The following is an 18714-nucleotide window of genomic DNA, read 5'->3' as shown; positions in this document are numbered from 1 at the left end:
TTGTCACAAGTCCCGGGTTTGTTTGTTTGTTTTCTCCCTCAGCACAGTCTGGTGTTGTGTGATAAAGTAGTGAGGTGACGGTCACTTCAGCCCTTCTAGCTCTCCTCCCCCCCACACCGCCCCAGGACTATTAAAAAAGAACAGACTGCAGAACCCGGTGGCACAAACCTGTAGCCTCAGCCCCTCGGGAGGTTCAGGGGTTCAGGCAGGAGAATCGCTTGAGCCTAGGAGTTGTGACCAGTCAGACTCCTCTAAAAACGAGCACACTGACCCCTCGGAGACTGGTCCAAGTCTAGAGGGCCTAGGTTTGGGGCTGGGGGTGTGGCTCGGGAGAGCGTTTTCCTGGCATGCACAAGACCCGGGTAGAGAGAGTGCCTGGCTGGCCTCAGCTGGCCCTGCAGGTGGCAAGGACACATCATGGCCTCTCATGCCATCAGACAGCACCCATCCAGTTCATTCCAGTCTCGGGCAGAGCAATAGCCATCAATACGGGGGGGTGGGGTGCAGGACGCAGGCCACGGCTCAGACCACAAGTCTCTTCACAGACGATAGGTAGCAGAGAACAGTAAAGCTGGAGAGAGGGTCTGGGGATGATGCAGGCAGCTCTCGGTGCCCCGCCCAGGGCCTGGTCCAAGTCCAATCCCATGAGTCAGAACGAAAGGGGCTTCCATGCCAGCCTGCCAGCCAGCACAGGCCGCAGAGGGCAAGGCCAGGGACCCAAAGTGTGGGACCCCCATCTTGCCCCCACACTCCAGCCAAGCCTGGCTGTGTCCACGAAGTCTTGAGCCCTCATCCCCCAGGCAGCTGGGAGAAAGGGGCCCCCAGCGGCCCTGGATTCCTCAAGGACCCTAGCAGAACAGAGGTTTCTTCAGAGGGTCTTCTGTCAGGCTGTCAGTGACTTGTATGCTGGGCCCCTCCCTGTGCCTGGGGCTTCAGGCCAGCAAGAGCAGGCCCTGCAGCCCCAGCCCACAGCCTGAGGTTGCGGCCCCTGGGACAGGAGCCAGGACCGTCTGGCCTCCTGTCCACCCATACAGAGAACAGGGCTTTCAAGATGTCCCAACTCAACACCACACGGGGAAGGCGAGTGAGACCCAGAACACAGAAAGGATGCCCCCTAAAGCTAATGAATGAATGACAAGGAGCTGGAACCCAGGCAGAAGTAGAACCCACGTCTTCCGGTACCTTCTGGGGTTCGGAACACCGCACTACACGTGAGTCTTACACAGAGGAAAGGAAAGGGGGAACTGAAAATCCCGAAGGTTTCACCCCTGCCCTGGGCCAGGGAGGGGGGAGGAGAGCACAGCTTGCTTCCTGTCCCCCCCAAAAAACGTATCCTGCCTCCCGTTCCAAAAGTGGCATCCAGACTGGAAGTGGCCAGCTGGATGTCCCCTGGGCCGGAGATGGAGGACAGGCTGGGAGGAGTCGAGGCTCAGCGCCTGCCCTTCCGTCGCTGCAGTCCCCCCAGAAGATCCCGTCCTTCCATCATCCATCTGTCTATCCATCCGTCTGTCCATTCATAGGGGAACTCCGCCAACGCCATTGCTCTGAGCGTAGCACAAAGCCACTGGCAGGGCAAGTTCCTCTCGAGGTGGGGAGGGAGACGCCATGGCTGGTATTCCACAGACCCTGTAACCGGCACCAGACCCCGCTGGGGCTGGCGGCCCCGTCGGATGCAGCTCGAGTGCCCGCTCACTCTCTGCAAGCAGCACCGGCGCGACGAGGGCTGAGAGCACGGAGGTAGAAGTGTTCACTCACCCAGGAAAGGGTGGGTGGTCTGGTCCTTGGAGAGGGGACCCTGCCCTCTCCACCGAGCCGAGAAGAAAGGAACGGAGTGAGGAAAGCCCTGAAAAGCTGCTCCCCCCAAAGAGAGGGCCCCGCTCTGCACCCCTGGGAATCCATGGCTGTAGATCCGTGCAGGGAAGGATGGTGGTGGTGGTGGTGGTGGCACGTCCTTTGCACGGGACATGAGACAGACACACGTGGAAGGTCGCCTACTCTCCAGCTGCCCAGAACAGACGGGTGGGGCACGGTGGGTGCCAGCACGCAGGACCACCGGGCACGGGCCAAGGCCAGCGCCCTGGCGGTCCGGCAGGCCCATGGAGGCGGGAAGGGTGGCTGGAGGAGGTCAGGGCCAGGGTGCCCGCCGCCGAGGACAGGATCACCGTGGCTGCCTTCGCCCCGAGAGGCCCTCGCTTCCCGCTGTCTCTTCATCCACACGCCCGGCCGGCCCCGTCCAGGTGACACAAGTCAGCGCCTGGCCTCAGAAAAGCCACATCCAGGCGGGGTGGGAGGGGACCTGGGCGCAGCGCACCCCGGGCGGCCACCCTGCTGGCAGGGCGGGCGTGGGGGGGGGGTGGCCCGGCTCCGGCCTGCAGCCCCTCAGCTCTGGGAGGCCACGGCCAGGGTGTGCACGTAGCCCTGGGGGCCCCCCGGGCCGTCGGGGGCGCAGTGGCCAGGCTGGGGGCCTCCGGAGGGGGGTGGCGGCGGCGGGGCGGCGGGCGCAGCGCCCCCCGCACCCCCGGCCCGGCCCGGCCCGGGGTCCCCGCAGCCCTCCAGGGCCTCCAGGCCGCGGCAGGCGAGGAAGAAGAGGTTCTTGAGCATGAACATGGACAGGGGCTGCCGGTAGCTGGCCACCAGCAGGCCGCGCAGCGCCAGCAGGGCCGCGTCCACCAGGCAGGCGGCCAGCAGGCGGCGCAGGCGGGCGGCGGGGCCCGGGGCGGCGGGGCCCGGGGCGCCCAGCGCGTGGAGCCACAGCACGGGCGACGCCAGCGCCAGGAAGTGTCCGGCCAGGAGCAGGCGGCGCAGGGGCGCGGGCAGCGGCGGCGCGCGGCCGTCCAGCAGCAGCTCCAGCAGCGCCAGGCTGTCCAGCAGGTCCAGGCAGGTGCCCAGGAAGCAGCCGGCGGCGCGGTGGCGCTGCGGGCGCAGCAGCAGGGGCCCCGCCGAGCCCCCGCCGCCCCCGACGGCGCGCACCAGGCTGTAGAGCAGCGGCGCCGACAGCGCCAGCGTCAGGCGGAAGCCCGTGGCGCCCAGCGGCGCGCGCAGCTCCAGCAGGTCCAGGATGGAGGTGCCCAGCAGCAGCACCACCTTCGGGGTGAAGGCGATGGCGTAGATGAGCCACGCCAGGTAGGCGAACGCGAACTCGCCGGGCGCCGCCGCCCCGGGGCCGCCCGGGCCCCCGCGCCCCGCGCGCGCCGCCGCCGCCTTGGCCCCGGGCCCCGCGCTGGAGGCGGCGGCGGCCGGCAGGGGCGCGTGGGGCGGCGGAGGCGGAGGAGGCGCAGCAGCCGGGGATCCGCGCGCACCGCCCCGACGGCGGCCGCCCCGGCTGCCCTTGGCGAAGAAGATGGCCCAGCCCGCCGCCACCGCCAGGTCGGTGGCGATCCACGAGCACCAGTACAGGTCGGTGACGGCGATGAGGTGCAGGTCCAGCAGGCCGCCCTGCGCCAGCAGCAGCGCCACCGACAGCGCCTGGTAAGCGCGCCGCCGGCAGCCGGGCCCCGGGGCGCCGCCGCGCCGAGCCCCGCGCCCCCCGCCCGGGCCCCCGCCGGCCGCGCCCAGCTCGGCCGCCGCCGTCGTGCGGCGCGCGGAGGGCGAGCGCGAGGCCGGCGAGGCGGCGGCGGCGGCGGCCGCGGGGCCCGCGAGCACCAGCGGCCGGCGGATGCTGCCGCTGTCGTCGTCGTCCTCGCGCTCGGCGCCCGTGCTGCTGCCCGGGGAGCCCGCGCCGCTGCCGCCCGAGCCGCCCCGCGGCGGGAACCGGGGCTGCAGGCGCGCGGCGGCGGCGGGGACGGGGACGGGCGGCGCGGCCGGGGCGCGGGCGGGCGGCGGCGGGCGCGGGCGGCGCGGCGCGGGGCGCATCGTCCTCCGAGGGGCGGCGGAGGCGGCCGGGACCCGGGCCGGGGCCGGGCGGCCTCGAGATCCGGACGGGAGCGGCGGGCGGCGAGGCGCGGGTGGCCGCGCGCGCTCGCGGGGCGGGGCAGGGCGGAGCGGGGCGGAGCGCGGGTGGGCGCAGGCGGGGAGGGGGGACGGGGAGGGGGGGCGCGGGGCTGAGCCCGGCGGGGGGGGGGGGGAGCGGAGGGGGGCGCGGGGCTGGCGGCGCGGAAACCAGGACTGGATTCGAGGGGGAGAGGAGGGGAGACGAAGAGGAGGAGGACAGCCTGGCTGGCTGGATCAGCGGGAAGGAGGGGGGAGGAGGGGGGAGGAGGGGGGAGCAGGGGAGGGGCGAGGCAGCAGTTCAGCTGGAGGGAGCAGGCTGCGGCCTGGGGGAGGCTGGGGTCCTCGGGGGAGGGTGACAGGTCTGGGAGGTGCTGGAGGGAGGAGGGGGGGCAATGGGCCTGGGGACGCTGGAGGCCTTGGAGAGGCTGTGGGTCTGGGGGTGAGAGCCGAGCGGGCACCCCAGACAACAGGGCTGGACAGAAGGCCCTGCACTGCCCTGGAGGAACCACCTGGGTACAGGCGGGGGGGCCCTGGTGTGACCTGTCCTCCTCCACACACCCGGCCCAGGTGTGGACCTGTCCCCCGCACACCAGCCCCAGTGTGGACATCCTCTGTGCACTGGGTGATAGACGGTGCAAACTTCTACACCTGGGCAGCCAGAACCAATGGCAGGTGGCAACTGGACAGCCGTATCCCAGAGCCCTTCCCACGGGGCAGTCCTACCTCTGGACACTGACAACAAATGGGTGGAGGGAGGGAGGAGGCAACCCCAGGAGATGCTGCACATTCACCCAGCCAGCATCCACGAGGTGCAGGTGGAGGAGCTCCCTGAACGGAAGTGCTAGGTCACGGGAGCTTTTCACATTCCCAAGGCTTGGGAAAAGGGCAGGGAACCCAGCACCCCAAGGCTCCGAGGCCATGGCAGGATGGAGTTGGCTAGGTAGCCAGACCCTGGTTCAAAAGTGGGGGGACTTGCAATGACAATTCTTTTTTAATGCCAAAGGGAGAAGGGTTTAAGCTGGTCAATGCCTGCTTGCTCAGACCCCATCCCAGAATTTGCCTTGAAGTGGGGGATTCAGAACAACCTGCTTTCTCCAGCCTCCGGGAGAAAGGCATGGTGGTCATGCCTGACCACCATGGTCCAGGGCTTCCGGACATGCTTGTCCTCCTGACCGTGGCTCCCTGCCCTCCTGTTGTGGCAGATGGACTGGGGCAAGGTGGCTTCGTGAGGTGAGGCCAGCCCCTCCGAGCACTGACCAACCATGGCCGCTGAGCAGCTCCTCAGTCTCTGCCCCGTACTTCTGGAGGAAGAATAAAGGCCAGATCCGAAGGTCACTGGCATGAACCTGAGATGAGAAAGGACTGTCACCACACGCTGGCCTGACATGAGGAAAGGGAAGCTGGCAGGAGCCCGGGATCCGGGTGGGAGTCTGCCGAGCTCAGCCTCCAAACTGCTGAGAACTGTCTGAACTCGCACACGCAACCTCCAGAAGTTCCGTGCTCCCAGCAGTGTCTCAGATGATGCCACTGACTGCAGGGACAAAGCGGAAGTCTCCGCAGCAGTGCCAAGTCCCCTGAGACTGAAGAAGAAAAGACTCTTTGGTAGGAGAAAAGCAGGTGAGCCCAGGGTGAGCTCATGGGCTGTTTCACAGAGTTACCGTGAAAAGCCCTGGGCAAGTGCAAGCCAGGGCCAGCACAGCATCGAACAAGTTTCCTTTCCAGCCCTTGGCAGGCAGGGGTGAACATTTCCTTGTGAGTAAATGAATGACACCAGCAGAGGAAACAAGCTGCCGAGGAGGCAGCAGGCGGGAAGGGAGATGAAACCGGAAAGGCCAGGCTGCTCTGCTTGGCAGAGCTGGCCTGCAGGTTTCAGGAAGAGGAGAGGGAAGAGGCGAGGTGAAGGACATGCTAAATTCCTTCTCTCCTTCCCTACCCTGCGAGAAAATGACTCAGGCTTTGGAACCAAGAGGTAGGAGCAGAAGACAAGAATGTGTCAACTGCCTACCTCCATCCCCCAGGCACGGAACGGGCTCTAACACAGCCCACCCTAGCAGCCGCAGGAAGCCCTGGGGAGGTAACAGCATGCCTGCAGATGAGATATTTTAGAATTCCACCCTCAGGGTGGCATCCGGTTGTCAGGGCAACCTGGCGTCCTACTGGCTCACACCCATGCCCGGTCTCCCCACCAAAGGAGGCCTCCTAGAACCTAGAACCACGGAGATCGCAGAGCAGTCTCAGAGGCACACCAACACCCAAATAACCCTAAATTAAACTTATACCCTATTCAAATACCACTCAGTGTGTTCCATGGAAACACAAAAAACCCCACATCTTCATGCAGTTTGGGATTGAGCAAATGAAAAGGGGTTGGTGTGAATTCACTATGTCGGCCCTGCCCCCACAGCCGCTGGAGTCACAGTCGCACCCAGCCTGGAATAGCTGGTGATATCTTTAGGAAATGCGCCTGCAAGTACAAGAAAGGATGGCAGGCAGAGCCAGCTCGGCAGCCAGCCCCGGGGACAGGCTCAGAGGCAGCAGCCTTGACTTGGCATGGCCGCTCTGCCCTTCCACACTGAGCCCAGTGGCTCAAGGATATGGCCCATCAGAAGGGCAGAGACACGTGAGAGGAAGAGGAGGACGAGGAGCAGGCGGCCGGCTCCCGCTGCGCCTGGGTGGTTCTCCCCTAGGCTGGGCCCTTTTCACCATGACTGGACCATCCCCACCCAGCTACTGGTGACCAAGTGCTCCTGGGCCTGGTTTGACCTGAAGGAAAGAGTGGATCTGGCTTTGGTACCGCCATGTCATAAGGAGTTAGGCAACGATTGCTTCTCACCAAGCACCAGCAGCTCAACGCCTGGCATCCCAGCCACCCCGGAGGATTGCAGCTCAGAGCCAGCCCAGGCAGGGCAGACTGAGACTCATCTCCAAGAACCACCAAAAGCCAGAAGTGGAGGTGTGGCTGTAGCAATTAACTGCCCACCCTTTGTGAAAAAGCCAAACAAGCGTTTACAAAGTCCTGAGTTCAAGCCCCAGTACCAACAAATTAAAAGGGGAAGGAAAAAAAAAATCAAGCCAGATCTGGGCTGTGGCTTCGTGGCAGAGGCCTTCGCTGGCTCCAGGGGCCCTGGCTCCATCCCTGGTAGCTCACTGCCTACTCTGGGCAGCAGGCCCCTCGCTGGCACCCACTCATTACTCTTCCTTACAGACAGAACCCCAGTTCTGTCTGGGCAGACTGCCCTCCCTGATAAGGTGCCTGGGTGACCCGAGGGCCGGCAGGCGCCCAAGCTGGACATCCAGCAGCTTCTGCAAAGGCGTCCGCAGGGAACCAGCCGTGTGTGCTGATTTCTTTGCCCTCTGCCCAGCTTAGAATGCCTGCTTCCAGCGAGGCTCAGGCTTCTTCAGGAGAGGTTGATGGCGGCTCGCGTTTCCTGAAGCACTTGGTAGAGGAGGCCAGGGAGAAAGCAGGGAGAAAGCCCTCTCCAAGGACGTGCCCACACAACTTAACTTCCTGGATTCCACAAGATCTTGGGGGTCACCTTGGCTCCAAACTCGTGCACCAAAGGTGGTGGGCAAGAGCCTGGTCCACCCCGACGGCTGTGAGGTGCTCGCCCAACCCTGGAATGCCCGTCCTCAACTTCCTACCACCAAGCATCCTGACACCTCCCGCACTCCCAAGTAGCTCCACTACCTCGCATGCAGTCCTGTGACACAGACTCCCACAGACACAGGCTTCACAGCCCAGCCTGGGTGTGGGTTGGGGGGACGAGGATGGGGGTGGGCAGACCCTGCTGTACCAGCTGAAATGCCACAAATCTCTGTGCCTCCAGGCAGACTACCGTTCCCACCATCTGCTCCCTGTGGGACTTTTTCTGAGTACATGCCACACAAGAGATAGCACAATTAATATTCACTAGGATCATTTTAATTTAAAAAAATAAGCCCCAGAGTCTCTGGGCAATAAAGTACAATACAGTAAAAACCGGCACGTTAGGTGACACACCTTGCTGTCATGCAGTGGTAGCTGCTGTGAGAGACAAGTCTCCAGAAGCTTCCACGTGGTTCCAGGCTGCCTCCCTTTTCAGTAGTTCCTACTGAGAGGAGGAAACTGAGGCACGTAGGTAAAGGGACTGGCTTGAGGTCCGACTGCATGGAGAGGTGCCCAGGAATTTCACTCCGTAGGTCCACGCGGCTGTTCCTGGACAGAGCAGGGGCTGTGGCCTGACCTCTCCCGCTGAGGCCCGTCCACTACCCAGCCCAACCCTCCTGCTGGAAGACCAGCTGCACAGCCTCTCCGATATCACTGACAACGTGCGACGCCTCCATGAGCCCTGGGCTGAAACTGAAGTCCCTGTGCCCATGGAACAGGGGTTCCTCGCCCAGCTCTGTGGTCCCCAGGTCCTGGGGACTGTACACCCCAGTGCACACCAAGATGGAGATGCAGCTCTGGGTGCCCGAGGACTGCTGCTTCCACAGGCCCCCGGTCCCTGGGTCCTGGGCCTGGCCACGCCTCCTCCTCTGCAGGTGCTGCTGGAACAGGTTGGCACCGTAGATGTCGGACATAGGGTTATCACTGAAGAAGGAGGAGGAGACCCAGGCTCAGCGTCACAGGCAGGGGATGGAGGTGAGGTGTGGGGCAGGGACAGCCAGGAGGACGCTAGGGGAGGGGGCCGAGGAGGGAGGGGGCCTCACCCTACAGCGTAGAGATTCCGGACGGGGGCGGCCCAGCCCCGCTTCTCTGCCTGCTGCCTGATCAGGTCCTCAGCGTACAGGTACGTGAGGGTGCTGGGTTTGCCCATCAGGCCGTCGTATCTCAGCTCCTTGCCCGTCACTTTCCGGTAGATGGTTTCCAAGCACAGCAGAAAGGTGCCATGGCCAAACCTGCCCAGAAATCGAGCTCAGTGGCCTGGCCTCCAAGCTGCCTTGCCACTTGCTAGGCAGAGCCCATACTTCCCAGCTCCCAGGGGCCGGGGTAGTGGACCACTGTTAAATAACTTGGAGGAAAAGCACGCGTTAATCAAGCCAGCTTCCGGCACAGGAACAGCTTTCTACAGTTAACGTTCAGAAAAATCCTAGTTGCAGCAACTCAGGAGGCTGCCAGGATTATGAATTGGAGACCAACTTGGGCTACTAAAAAAAAAGAAGGAAAAGCCAGGTGCTGGTGGATCAGGCTCAGGAGCCTAAGATCTGAGGACAGCAGTTCAAAGCCAGCACGCCAGCCAGCCAGCCTGGGCAGGAAAGTCTGTGAAACTTTTTTTTTTTTTTTTCCAGTCTTGGGGCTTGAACGCAGGGCCTGACTATATATCCCTGAGCTTTTACACTCATTCTGCCACACTAGCCACTTTCTTTTACACTAGCATTCTGCCACTACAAGCCACAGCACCACTTCGACTTTTCTGGTGAATAATTGGAGATGAGTCTCACAGACTGGCTGGCTTTGAACCAGGATCCTCAGATCTCAGCCTCCTGAGTAGCTAGGATGAAGGTGTGAGTCACCGGTCCCCAGTTTGAGACTTTTATCTCCAATTAACCACCAGAAAACTCAAAGTGGGACTGGGGCTCAAAGTTGTAAAATTCTACTCTTACCTGAAAGAGCTCAGGGACAGTGCCCAGACCCTGAGTTCAAGCCTTACAACCACCAACAACAAAAGCGCTAGCTAGAAGGGAACCCCAGTCTCCTTGAGCTCACCAAGTCACGTGACCTAAGGCAGTCTGGAGCCTCGACTCCTGTCCTCCTGACCAGGCCCTCCCAGGGCCCACAGGACTCAACTGCAAGGTGAGAGGACCCCACGCTCTGCAAGCCAAACAGCAAGGAATGGCTGTCCACTGGCCTTGAGGCGGGGGGACAGAGGGCACCCTGACAGTGAGCAGGGAGGGGGCTGCTCATGTCCACAGGCCCTGTCCACTGGGGGGACAGCGTCCACAGCACACCAGCTCAGGCTCCCCCTGCCCTGCTCCTCCAGGGTCAGTGCTAGCCAGTGGTGGAGCTGGTGGCATGGCTTCTAAGACTGCCGGAGCGCACTCGTGATGACACGGTCAGTTAAAGGGCGCCACCCTCGGGAGCCTCCCAGAGAGCAAGTGAGGACAGCAGCTGCAGAGCCGGCCGAGGGGGCCTCAGCCAGGCCTCACCTGGGCATCTTGGCTTCGGCCATCCACAGGAGATCCATGTTGCTGGCCAGGACCGGGAGGTGAGGGTAGGGGACCCTTGCCTGGGCAGCCCCGGGGCTCCCGTTGCTGAGCAGGACATCCATGATGAGCTGCAGGCTCGTTTCCCAGCGGACCGGCTCCCCGAGGAGGAGCACCCCTAAAAAGCCAAGGCCCAGGAGTGAGGTACACAGGGGCACGGGCAGGAGCACGGCTCCCTGCACTAGCCCTGACCAACGCACTCAGCACCCAGTACACCTGGTGGGAGAACCGAGCCGGGAGCACCCAGTACAGAGCGCCATCTTCATCTGTTCCACAGACAGGCTAAAGACTGAAGGCAGCATGTCCCAGCTGCTCCCTCCTATCCGCGGGGCTTGACCCCTCAGACTTGGCCTCCCCAGATCGTGGCTGAGTCCAGGGACAGTAGCCAAAGGCCATGAGGTAACTGAGGAGTCCAAAGGACCACACCTCTGTGCCTGCTCCTCCCCTGCACAAGGGCCTACTCAGTGCCGTGAGCACGGAAGGGGAATACAGAGGGCGTCACCCAGGCAGGACACCGTGAGCACCCAGCAAACAGTGGCTGCTCAGGAACAGTACCCAGGCCGAGTTCAAACTCATGACCCCCCCCCCCAAAAAAAAAAACAGATACATTTTAAGTGTCACAATGACACACTTAGCCAGTGAGGACAATCCTGCACAACCAAAATTGAACTTGTTCACTAGACTCTATCTCCAAATAACCAGTGAAACACAGGGTTAGAGGAATGGCTCAAATGGTAGAGCACCAACCTAACAAACATGGCTGAGTTCAAATCCCAGTACCTGCAAAACAAAGTGTCCTCAGCTGGGCGCCGGTGGCTACTCAGGAGGCTGAGCTCTGAGGACTGAGGTTCAAAGCCAGCCCAGGCACCAAAGTCCGTGAGACTCTTATCTCTAATGGGCCACCAGAAAACTACAAGTGGCAGTGTGGCTCCGATGGTAGACCAGTAGCCTTGAGCTGAAGAGCCCAGGGACAGCGCCCAGACCCAGAGTTCAAGCCCCACAACCGACAGGAAAAAAAAAAAAGTGGCCTCAATCCTCATGGCATGCAAACATCCCTCCTGACATGCGTGCATGTGACATGTGAACCCCCATTCATAACTTCTGAAGCCATTTTATGAACACAGTATTTTCATAGCTTCAATGTATGTTTTCCAAAAATAGAATGATCATGTAAGAGTAAAGTACTATTTCTTAAAATATTACCAAGCCTTGTTGTTACCTATTTGGTGAGATTATATCTCTTTTTTTTGCCAGTCCTGGAGCTTGAACTCAGAGCATGGGTGCTGTCCCTGAGCTTTTTTGCTCAAGGCTAGTACCCTGAGCTACAACTCTACTTCTGGCTTTTTGGTGATTAATTACAGGTAAGAGTCTCATGATTCTGGGCCAGGCTGGCTTTGAACTGTGATCCTCCGATCTCAGCCTCCTGAGTACTTAGGATTACAGGTGTGTGGCTGGCATCAGATGAGGGATGGTATTTTGTTATATAAGGGGAGAACTGAGAAACACTGGACCATATTGTCTCTTAATACCTTTCCACTTTAGGGGTTCCTTGCTTCCCATCTTTCTGAGAGTGGTGTGGGCAAAGAAGATTAACAGCCAGCGTTTCAGAAGTCGTGAGGGACCCAAGGCCAGAACCCAAGCACCCAGTGGTGCAATGCCCCCTGCCTTCTACTTCAGCAGACAGCAGGTAGTCACACTAAACAGCCAGAAGGCCTGGAGGGAGAAAGGCGCAAAGATCCCAGGTCCGCAGGGGAACGGGGAGGGTCTCTTTTACCTTCAATGGCCGGGAAGTCATTCCTCTGAAGGGGCTGCCAAAAGACAAAGAAGGGATCCGTCAGTCACCGTCCAGGTTCCCAGCCTGTCTGCACAGGTGGGTGGAAGCACAAAATATGCTCAGGCCAGAGACCAGCCCTATGGTCAGTACATGCCAAGGAGAAGCCTACAGGAAGGAAAGCCACAACAGAAGGGGAGGAGACAACGACCTGATTGGTCCAGCTTGAGGGAGACCACAGTGAGGCTGGCTTTCTCCAGCCAGGACAGAAAGCGAGCTGTGACACCAGCAAGGAGAGGCTGTAGGCCAGCTGGCTAAAGGAAAGGTGGCCTCGAAAGAGAAAGCAGCCTGAGGGTGTCATGGGCTCTGTCTCAACGTCAGCTCAGGAGGCAGGACCTGCACTTTCCCAGAATGCTGGGGCCCATGCTTCCCCGGCCATTGCAATGTTGGCTCAGCCACCAAACAGCTATTCTGAGATCTGTTCCCACTCTATTTTCTCGCTTGCCACAGAATTTGCATGCTTCTAAAAGAAAACTCCCGCCTTCCACTGCAGCAGCCACAGGAGAAGGGCTGCCACGGCTCTGCAATAGCCCACGGCCGTGGCCTCAGCAAGGGCCACAGAGTGACTGAGGATGCAAGCAAGCCACCGCAGTGGGCGCCTCACCGTGCTCGGGGACATGATCGGGGAGGTGTCGGCTTCGCCTCACACGAGCGGCCCAAGGAGGAAAGGAGTGGAGACACACACACATCCTTGCCAAGAGGAAGCAGGAGGAGCTGGGCTGCGTGCTGGCTGCCATGGGCAAGGCCTCCAGCAAGGAGGGCTGAGGCCCCACTGTCCCCCAAGAAACCTGTTCCCCTCAAAAACAAGAGAAAACTCTCCAAGAGGATGAGGTTCCTAACTACAACACACTGGGAGGACTTAGGTTATCTAGACAAACGTCAGTAATTCTGCCGAAAGTATACGCCACCAAACTCTGAGGGTGGTCTGGTTTAATAAACCAGTTGCATGATTGACAGAAAGTTGACATGCTCCACAGAAACAACAGAGGCCTGATCACCAGGAAAGAAATCAGGGTGGGCTGGTGTCCAGCGCTGAGCACTGCCTGGCAGGGCCGCAGCCCGGGTTCCAATCCCAGAACTACACCCGGAACAAAGCCACTGCTTCAGAGATGAGCTGAACCCACAGGCTGGTTGGTTTGTTCTGTTTCTAGCAGCCCGGGGCACTATCCCCGAACGTCCCCTCTTGAGCCACAGCTCCACTGCCAGCTTTTTTGGTTCGTTAGTTTCATAGACTTCCTGTCCAGGCTAGCTCTGAAGTGCAATACTCTCAACTCTCAGCCTTCTGAGTAGGGGAGATTAACAGTTGTGAGCTGCCAGCACCCAGCCAAGACAACAACTCTGGATCTGATGCAGAAGCAGCAGTGAGCTCGTGTAACCCAAGCAACAGTGGGTAAAACAGCCAGTAAATACATACTAACAGTTCGAAGAGATGCTGTGGCTCTCAAAGAGTTCCCAGCTGACCACAAATGGGTAAAAGAGCCAGGGCTCAAGCCACTGCTCATCAGGCCATTCCTGTCTAGCCAGGGATCAACCTAGGCCAGCTGCAGCCCTCTGGGAAGCCCACTGCAGCAAAGGCAGGGACTGCTCTCAGCAGGAGGGTGATGGAGGATGGGGGTCAGCAGCACCCAGAGCCCAGGAGTGTGAGAGGAAGAATGGATTACCGTGGTCTTTGGCCGCCGCTCGAGGTCTACCATGTCCAGCACCGGGAAGGCCACTCGAAGCTCATCCACTGTAACCACGTCCTGGAAGCCCAGTCTAGATGGAGCATGGTCAGGAAAGCAAAGCTGGACAGGACAGGGTGATGAGGCCTTTCCTAAAGCATGGAGGACGGGGGCCATGCCCAGCGGCAGGACGTCCTACGTCCTGCAGGGGCTGGTAGGCAGGCTGGTGATGGTGTAGAAAGACTGGCACGAGGACTTCCTCAACGGCCAGCTGACCCACCATGATGTTCTGGGCCACTTCTGCCCCAGGGCAAGTCCCTTCCTCCCAGAACCTATGACACTGAGAATCTATCTTTATTTTTTTTCCCTGACAGTCCTGGGGCTTGAACTCGGGGCCTGGGCGCTGTCTCTGAGTTTCTTTTGCTGAAGGCTAATGCTCTACCACCTGAGCCACAGCCCCACTTCCGGTTTCTTCTGTGTATGAGGTACTGAGGAATCAAACCCAGGGCTTCATGCATGCTTGGCAAGCACTCTACCACTAGGCCAGACTCCCAGCCCTAGAACCTACCTTTCCTGCAAGCTCCACTACTATACCCTCTCTTCCTCCTTGAGGTGCCAGGGCCCAAATAAGGGCCTTATTAGGTCCTCCACCACTTCTGAGCCCACAGTCCAACGCAGTGCACAGGAAGTGCCCCGCACAACGGAACAAAAGCCACCTGAGACCAGGGCCACATCCTGCTTTCTGGATGAGTGTGGGCCTGAAGGGGCAGCTGACAAGCACACCGAGCACCCAAGCAAGAGGGCTTCCCAGCCTAGATGCAGAACCAGAGATTCCTGATTCCTCTCCTAGACCTAGACAGGGGCAAGAGCTGGGGTGGAAGACTCGTGGCCTGGCTTCTGGAACCACTGTGCACAGGGGCTGCCCTCCTTCTCTGGAGCCCACCGAACACTCCATGTGCCTCTGCACCGAGCCCAGCCCCGTGTGCTGCTTCCCACAAGGTAAAGTGAGGGAGGGCCCGTCCTGCCCCTTCCTCTCCAACCAGAGCCAAAGACCAAAGGATACGATCGGGCAATTTCCACCAGAGGTCCCTGGCCAGACAACAGCATCCGCTTGCGGTGGAAATGTGAGAAGAGTTTCATGGGGCTGTGGGAGAGAATGACTTGGTCTGGATCCACCTGGAGGAGCAGCCGGAAGAGAGGAAGGCAAAATTGACAGAAGGTAACAGAGGGGCAGTAGTGCTTTCATCTGTGAAGGAAAAAGAACAGCTGGCACAGGTGGCTCATTCTGCTGCCCCGAGCTACGCGGGAGGCTGAGCTCTGAGGGTCTCGATTAAAAGGAGGCCCAGACAGGAAAGAACGTGATACTCTTCTCTCCAATTAACCACCAAAAAACCGAGGTGGAGCTATGACTCAAGTAGTAGAGTGCTAGTCTTGAGCAAAAGAAGTTCAGGGATAATACCCAGGTGCTGAGTTCAAGCCCCTGAGCAGCATGCACATGAAGAAGGAGGAGGAGGAGAAGTAGGAGGAGGAGGAAGAGGAAAGGAATAGTAAGAGATAGTTCTAGGCCTACTTGAGCTATATAGTAACACCCTTTTTCAAAACAAAATAAAAGGCAGTCCAAGACAAGCACCAGTGGCTTTACTCCTATACTCAGGAGGCAGAGAATCTGTGGATCAAGGTCCAGAAAGGTCCACGCGACTCATTTTCAATTAACCACCAAAAATCTGGAAGTGCTATGGCTCAAGTCATAGAGCACTGGCCATGAGCAAAAAAGGCTAAGGGATAGTGCCTAGGCCCTCAGTTCAAGCCATAGACCTGGCACCAAAAAAGAAAAGAAAATGTAAACTTCCGGTTATTCTTTAGGTTATTTTTCCAAAAGAACTAAGAGATTTCAACTCACCTAACCTGCCAGGACCCAAGGTTTACCAAGGCTGTAGGCATGGTTTATGAGAAGGTCCATGCGTCTTACCTTGAATCTCAGCAGGGATGACAGCTCCTGGGCTTTGCTGTGTGGTAGGATGTTTCCGGCATTGGTGACAAAAACCACAGGGACCCGCAGCTGGCCCTGTGGGTTCAGCAGCCTTGAAAAGGCATCCAGAGCAGCAGGTATGACTTTGTGGCCCCGGACCAGCACACCGTCAACATCCAACAGGAACCCAAAGGTCGGGGAGCTCTGCGGAGGGGAGAGACCACCGTCATGAGGCAAGATCAAGAAGGAAAAGGAAACAACCTTCACAGACAGGCTCAGGCTCAAGTTGCCCAGTATCCTTGAGAAATGACATCAGAAATAACAAAATGCTGGAATGGAAGTCTGACTGGAGTAGCAGGGCTCCAGCCTTGCCAAAAAAGGTTAGGCAAAAGCTTAAGGCTCTGCTCAAACCTAAGCAACAGCACATATACTCGGGTACACAATGGAACAGGTGACATTATCCAAGAAGCACTGTACTTACTAGGACTCCTGGCATTGCAATCCCTTTATAAAATGCCTTTAATTAGTTTTTTTTTTTCTTTTTTTTTTTTGCTAGTCTTGGGGCTTAAATTCAGAGCCTGGGCACTGCCCTTGTATGTTCTCAAAGCCAGAGCACTACCACTTGAGCCACAGCACCATTTCTGGCTTTTTCTGTGTATGTGGTACCAAGGAGTTGAACCTAGGGCTTCGTGCGTGCTAGGCAAGCACTCTACCACTAGGCCAAACTTCCAGGTCCCAAAAATGTAATTTCTGACCATCAGAAAGCCAGAGAACAGCCAGAGAGAACTCACTAGGCCTCTCATATCAAATCGGAAATGCCCGCACAAAGTGACAAAGATTCTGTGCCCTAACCTGTTTTGCCCAGCCCAGGAAACTGTACTGGGCACTAAGCCAGGTACCATAACAAAGGGATTTTTATTCATTCTTTGTTCCAAAGTTCTGAGGAGGTGTCTTTATCTCCAAATGGCATTACGTAGCCAAAACGAACAATAGGTAAGAAAAAATAGTAATAGCTAGTGAGAAATATACAGACAGATTAAAAATCAACTTCAGGGCAATTCAGTGGGAAAGCATGCTTGTGGCTCTGGTTCCATTCCCAGCACCAAAAAAAAAAAAGGGGGGGGGGGAAGCGTTGGACACTGGCTCACACCTGTAAGCCTAGCTAAGATGTAAAGACAGTGGTTCAAACCATCCTGGGCAGGAAAGTCCATGAGACTGTATCTCCAATTAATTACCAGAAGACTGGAAGTAGAGCTGTGGCTCAAGGTGGTAAAGTGCTAGCCCTAAGTGAAGAAAATCTCAGGGACAGTGCCCAGGCCCCGAGTTCAAGGCCCATGACTAAAAAAAAACAAACCACAACAAAAGGGGGCTGGGAGTTTGGCCTAGTGGTAGAGTACTTGCCTAGCATGCACAAAGACCAGGGTTTGATTCCTCGGTACCACATACACAGAAAAAGCTGGAAGTGGTGCTATAGCTCAAGCACTAGCTTTGAGAAAGCCCAAGGACAGTGCTCGGGCCCTGAGTTCAAGCCCCAGGACTGCAAAAAGAAAAACAAAAGAAAACAACAACAAAAAAGAGACCAACTACCTGGGAAAATGACCAGCCAGGGTCACCGAGTGCAGAAGTGCAGCACGGTCAGGGGTCTTCCTGGTGCTCCTTAGAGCAGCATGTCTAAGCAGGCAGTGGTTCCAGGATGGGCCAGGTCCTCCCTGTCTGAGAGACATTCCTCTCACCTCCTGGCAGCACCTGCTGGGAAGTCAGTGCTTCTGTCTCCTCATCATAGCCACAGTACCCAGGGCTGTCAGCACGCCTGGAGCCCCTCCCTAGCCCGCTGCCCCCCTCACCCACCCAACAAATCCCACCAGCGTGGGAGTCCTAACCTGGGCCCAGAGAAAAACTTCAGGATGGCCACACAACCCTGGTGGGATGGTTCTTCCTGGGTTCCATCAACCTTCTCGATAAGACTTAACACACCGGTCCGAAGGGATGAGGTGACACCATCTGCCCAGACGGTGCAACCCTTCCCAAAAGGGACAAGGACCCATCCCAGGAGCTTGTCCTGTTGGGAAAAGCCAGGACTTTTTTAAACGCCCTCCCTTTTAAGGGACATTAAGGCGGCGCTTCTTTAACATGGTTGAGCGTGATGCTGACATTGGGATCCAGTTCCAAAGACCCTGATTTTCTCGAGAGGTACGAGAACTTAAGAGTGGAAACTAGATGAATGGGTGGGGAAGGAGGGGGGTGTGCGTGTGTATGGCAGGCTGAGATGTGAAGATCCAGCCCGAGCAGGAGCTGAGAGAGGCAGGTCAACGGCTCGTGAGATGGAGCATCCGCGGGGAGAGAAAAAGAAAGCCAAGTGGAAAGTGCGAGGGGGCCCTGGGGCGATCGAGCAGGCCGAGGCCCCCGCGTTCGAGCCTGGGGCGATCGGGCGGACCGAGGCCCCCGCGTTCAAGGCTGGGGCGATCGGGCGGACCGAGGCCCCCGCGTTCAAGCCTGGGGCGATCGGGCGGACCGAGGCCCCCGCGTTCAAGCCTGGGGCGATCGGGCAGGCCGAGGCCCCCGCGTTCAAGCCTGGGGCGATCGGGCAGGCCGAGGCCCCCGCGTTCAAGCCTGGGGCGATCGGGCAGGCCGAGGCCCCCGCGTTCAAGCCTGGGGCGATCGGGCAGGCCGAGGCCCCCGCGTTCAAGCCTGGGGCCCGCAGCGGCGGCGGGGCGGGGGTGACCCAGAGCCGCGGCTCCGTCCGCAGCCCCCCGGGCCCGTCCGGGACGCCGTCCGTCTCCATCCCTGCCGCGGGACCCCCAGCTCGGCCGGGAACGCGGGGACCCCCCCCTCCGCCCGCCCCCCCCACCACTCCCACCACCCCGCTCCGGAGGCGGGACGCCCGGCGGATCCGCCCCGCGGAGCCCGTGCGCCCTCACCTCGGCGGGGCCCCGGGCGTAGCCCCTGCGGGGCCCCAGCAGACCCCGGAGCCCGGTCGCCGAGCGCGCTGTCCGTCCGCGGAGCCCGCGGAGCCCGCGCACCGCGCGCAGCGCCACCGACCCCAGGAACGCAGCAGCCATCGGTCGCCGGCCCCGCGCGTGCGTGCGCGAGCGCGCCGACCGCACCGGTCTCACCACGCCCCACCCACCCCCCGTTCGCCC

General features: G+C 59.4%; 2 protein-coding genes across 2 annotated transcripts; both read right to left on the bottom strand.

Annotated features, from left to right (window-relative positions):
- Positions 1 to 2350: 2350 nt before the first annotated feature.
- Tmem121b (transmembrane protein 121B) lies at positions 2351 to 5194 on the bottom strand. The gene is made up of 2 exons (XM_090325169.1): positions 5063 to 5194; positions 2351 to 3756 (listed from the first exon to the last, which is right to left on the bottom strand). The coding sequence occupies exons 1-2, from the start codon at positions 5192 to 5194 to the stop codon at positions 2380 to 2382; spliced, it is 1509 nt and encodes a 502-aa protein (XP_090181295.1). The 3' UTR covers positions 2351 to 2379.
- Positions 5195 to 7836: 2642 nt separating this feature from the next.
- On the bottom strand, positions 7837 to 18636 carry Hdhd5 (haloacid dehalogenase like hydrolase domain containing 5). The gene is made up of 8 exons (XM_090325259.1): positions 18493 to 18636; positions 15575 to 15778; positions 14669 to 14781; positions 13606 to 13699; positions 11888 to 11921; positions 10057 to 10231; positions 8620 to 8808; positions 7837 to 8500 (listed from the first exon to the last, which is right to left on the bottom strand). Exons 1-8 carry the CDS (start codon positions 18631 to 18633, stop codon positions 8176 to 8178), a joined length of 1275 nt encoding a protein of 424 aa, XP_090181385.1. The 5' UTR covers positions 18634 to 18636; the 3' UTR covers positions 7837 to 8175.
- Between the last annotated feature and the right edge of the window lie 78 nt (positions 18637 to 18714).

This window comes from Megascapheus bottae, chromosome 37 (genome assembly GCF_031878675.1).
Source record: "Megascapheus bottae isolate mThoBot1 chromosome 37, mThoBot2.hap1, whole genome shotgun sequence".
Lineage (NCBI taxonomy): Eukaryota > Metazoa > Chordata > Mammalia > Rodentia > Geomyidae > Megascapheus > Megascapheus bottae.
The sequence above is the reverse complement of the archived record's forward strand: the minus strand, read 5'-3'. Positions and strand labels throughout refer to the sequence as shown.

What these genes read in the sequence shown, in the direction of transcription:
- Hdhd5 (XM_090325259.1), bottom strand. Translation starts at nt 18,633, where the DNA reads ATGGCTGCTGCGTTCCTGGGGTCGGTGGCGCTGCGCGCGGTGCGCGGG. An exon ending in AGCGGCGGCCAAAGACCACG is followed by an intron (nt 11,922 to 13,605) that starts GTAATCCATTCT and finishes GTCTTTTGGCAG; the next exon opens with CCCCTTCAGAGGAATGACTT. An exon ending in CGGAATCTCTACGCTGTAGG is followed by an intron (nt 8,501 to 8,619) that starts GTGAGGCCCCCT and finishes CTCCTTCTTCAG; the next exon opens with TGATAACCCTATGTCCGACA.
- Tmem121b (XM_090325169.1), bottom strand. Translation starts at nt 5,194, where the DNA reads ATGGTTGGTCAGTGCTCGGAGGGGCTGGCCTCACCTCACGAAGCCACC. An exon ending in GGAAGCCCTGGACCATGGTG is followed by an intron (nt 3,757 to 5,062) that starts GTCAGGCATGAC and finishes GCGCGCCTGCAG; the next exon opens with CCCCGGTTCCCGCCGCGGGG.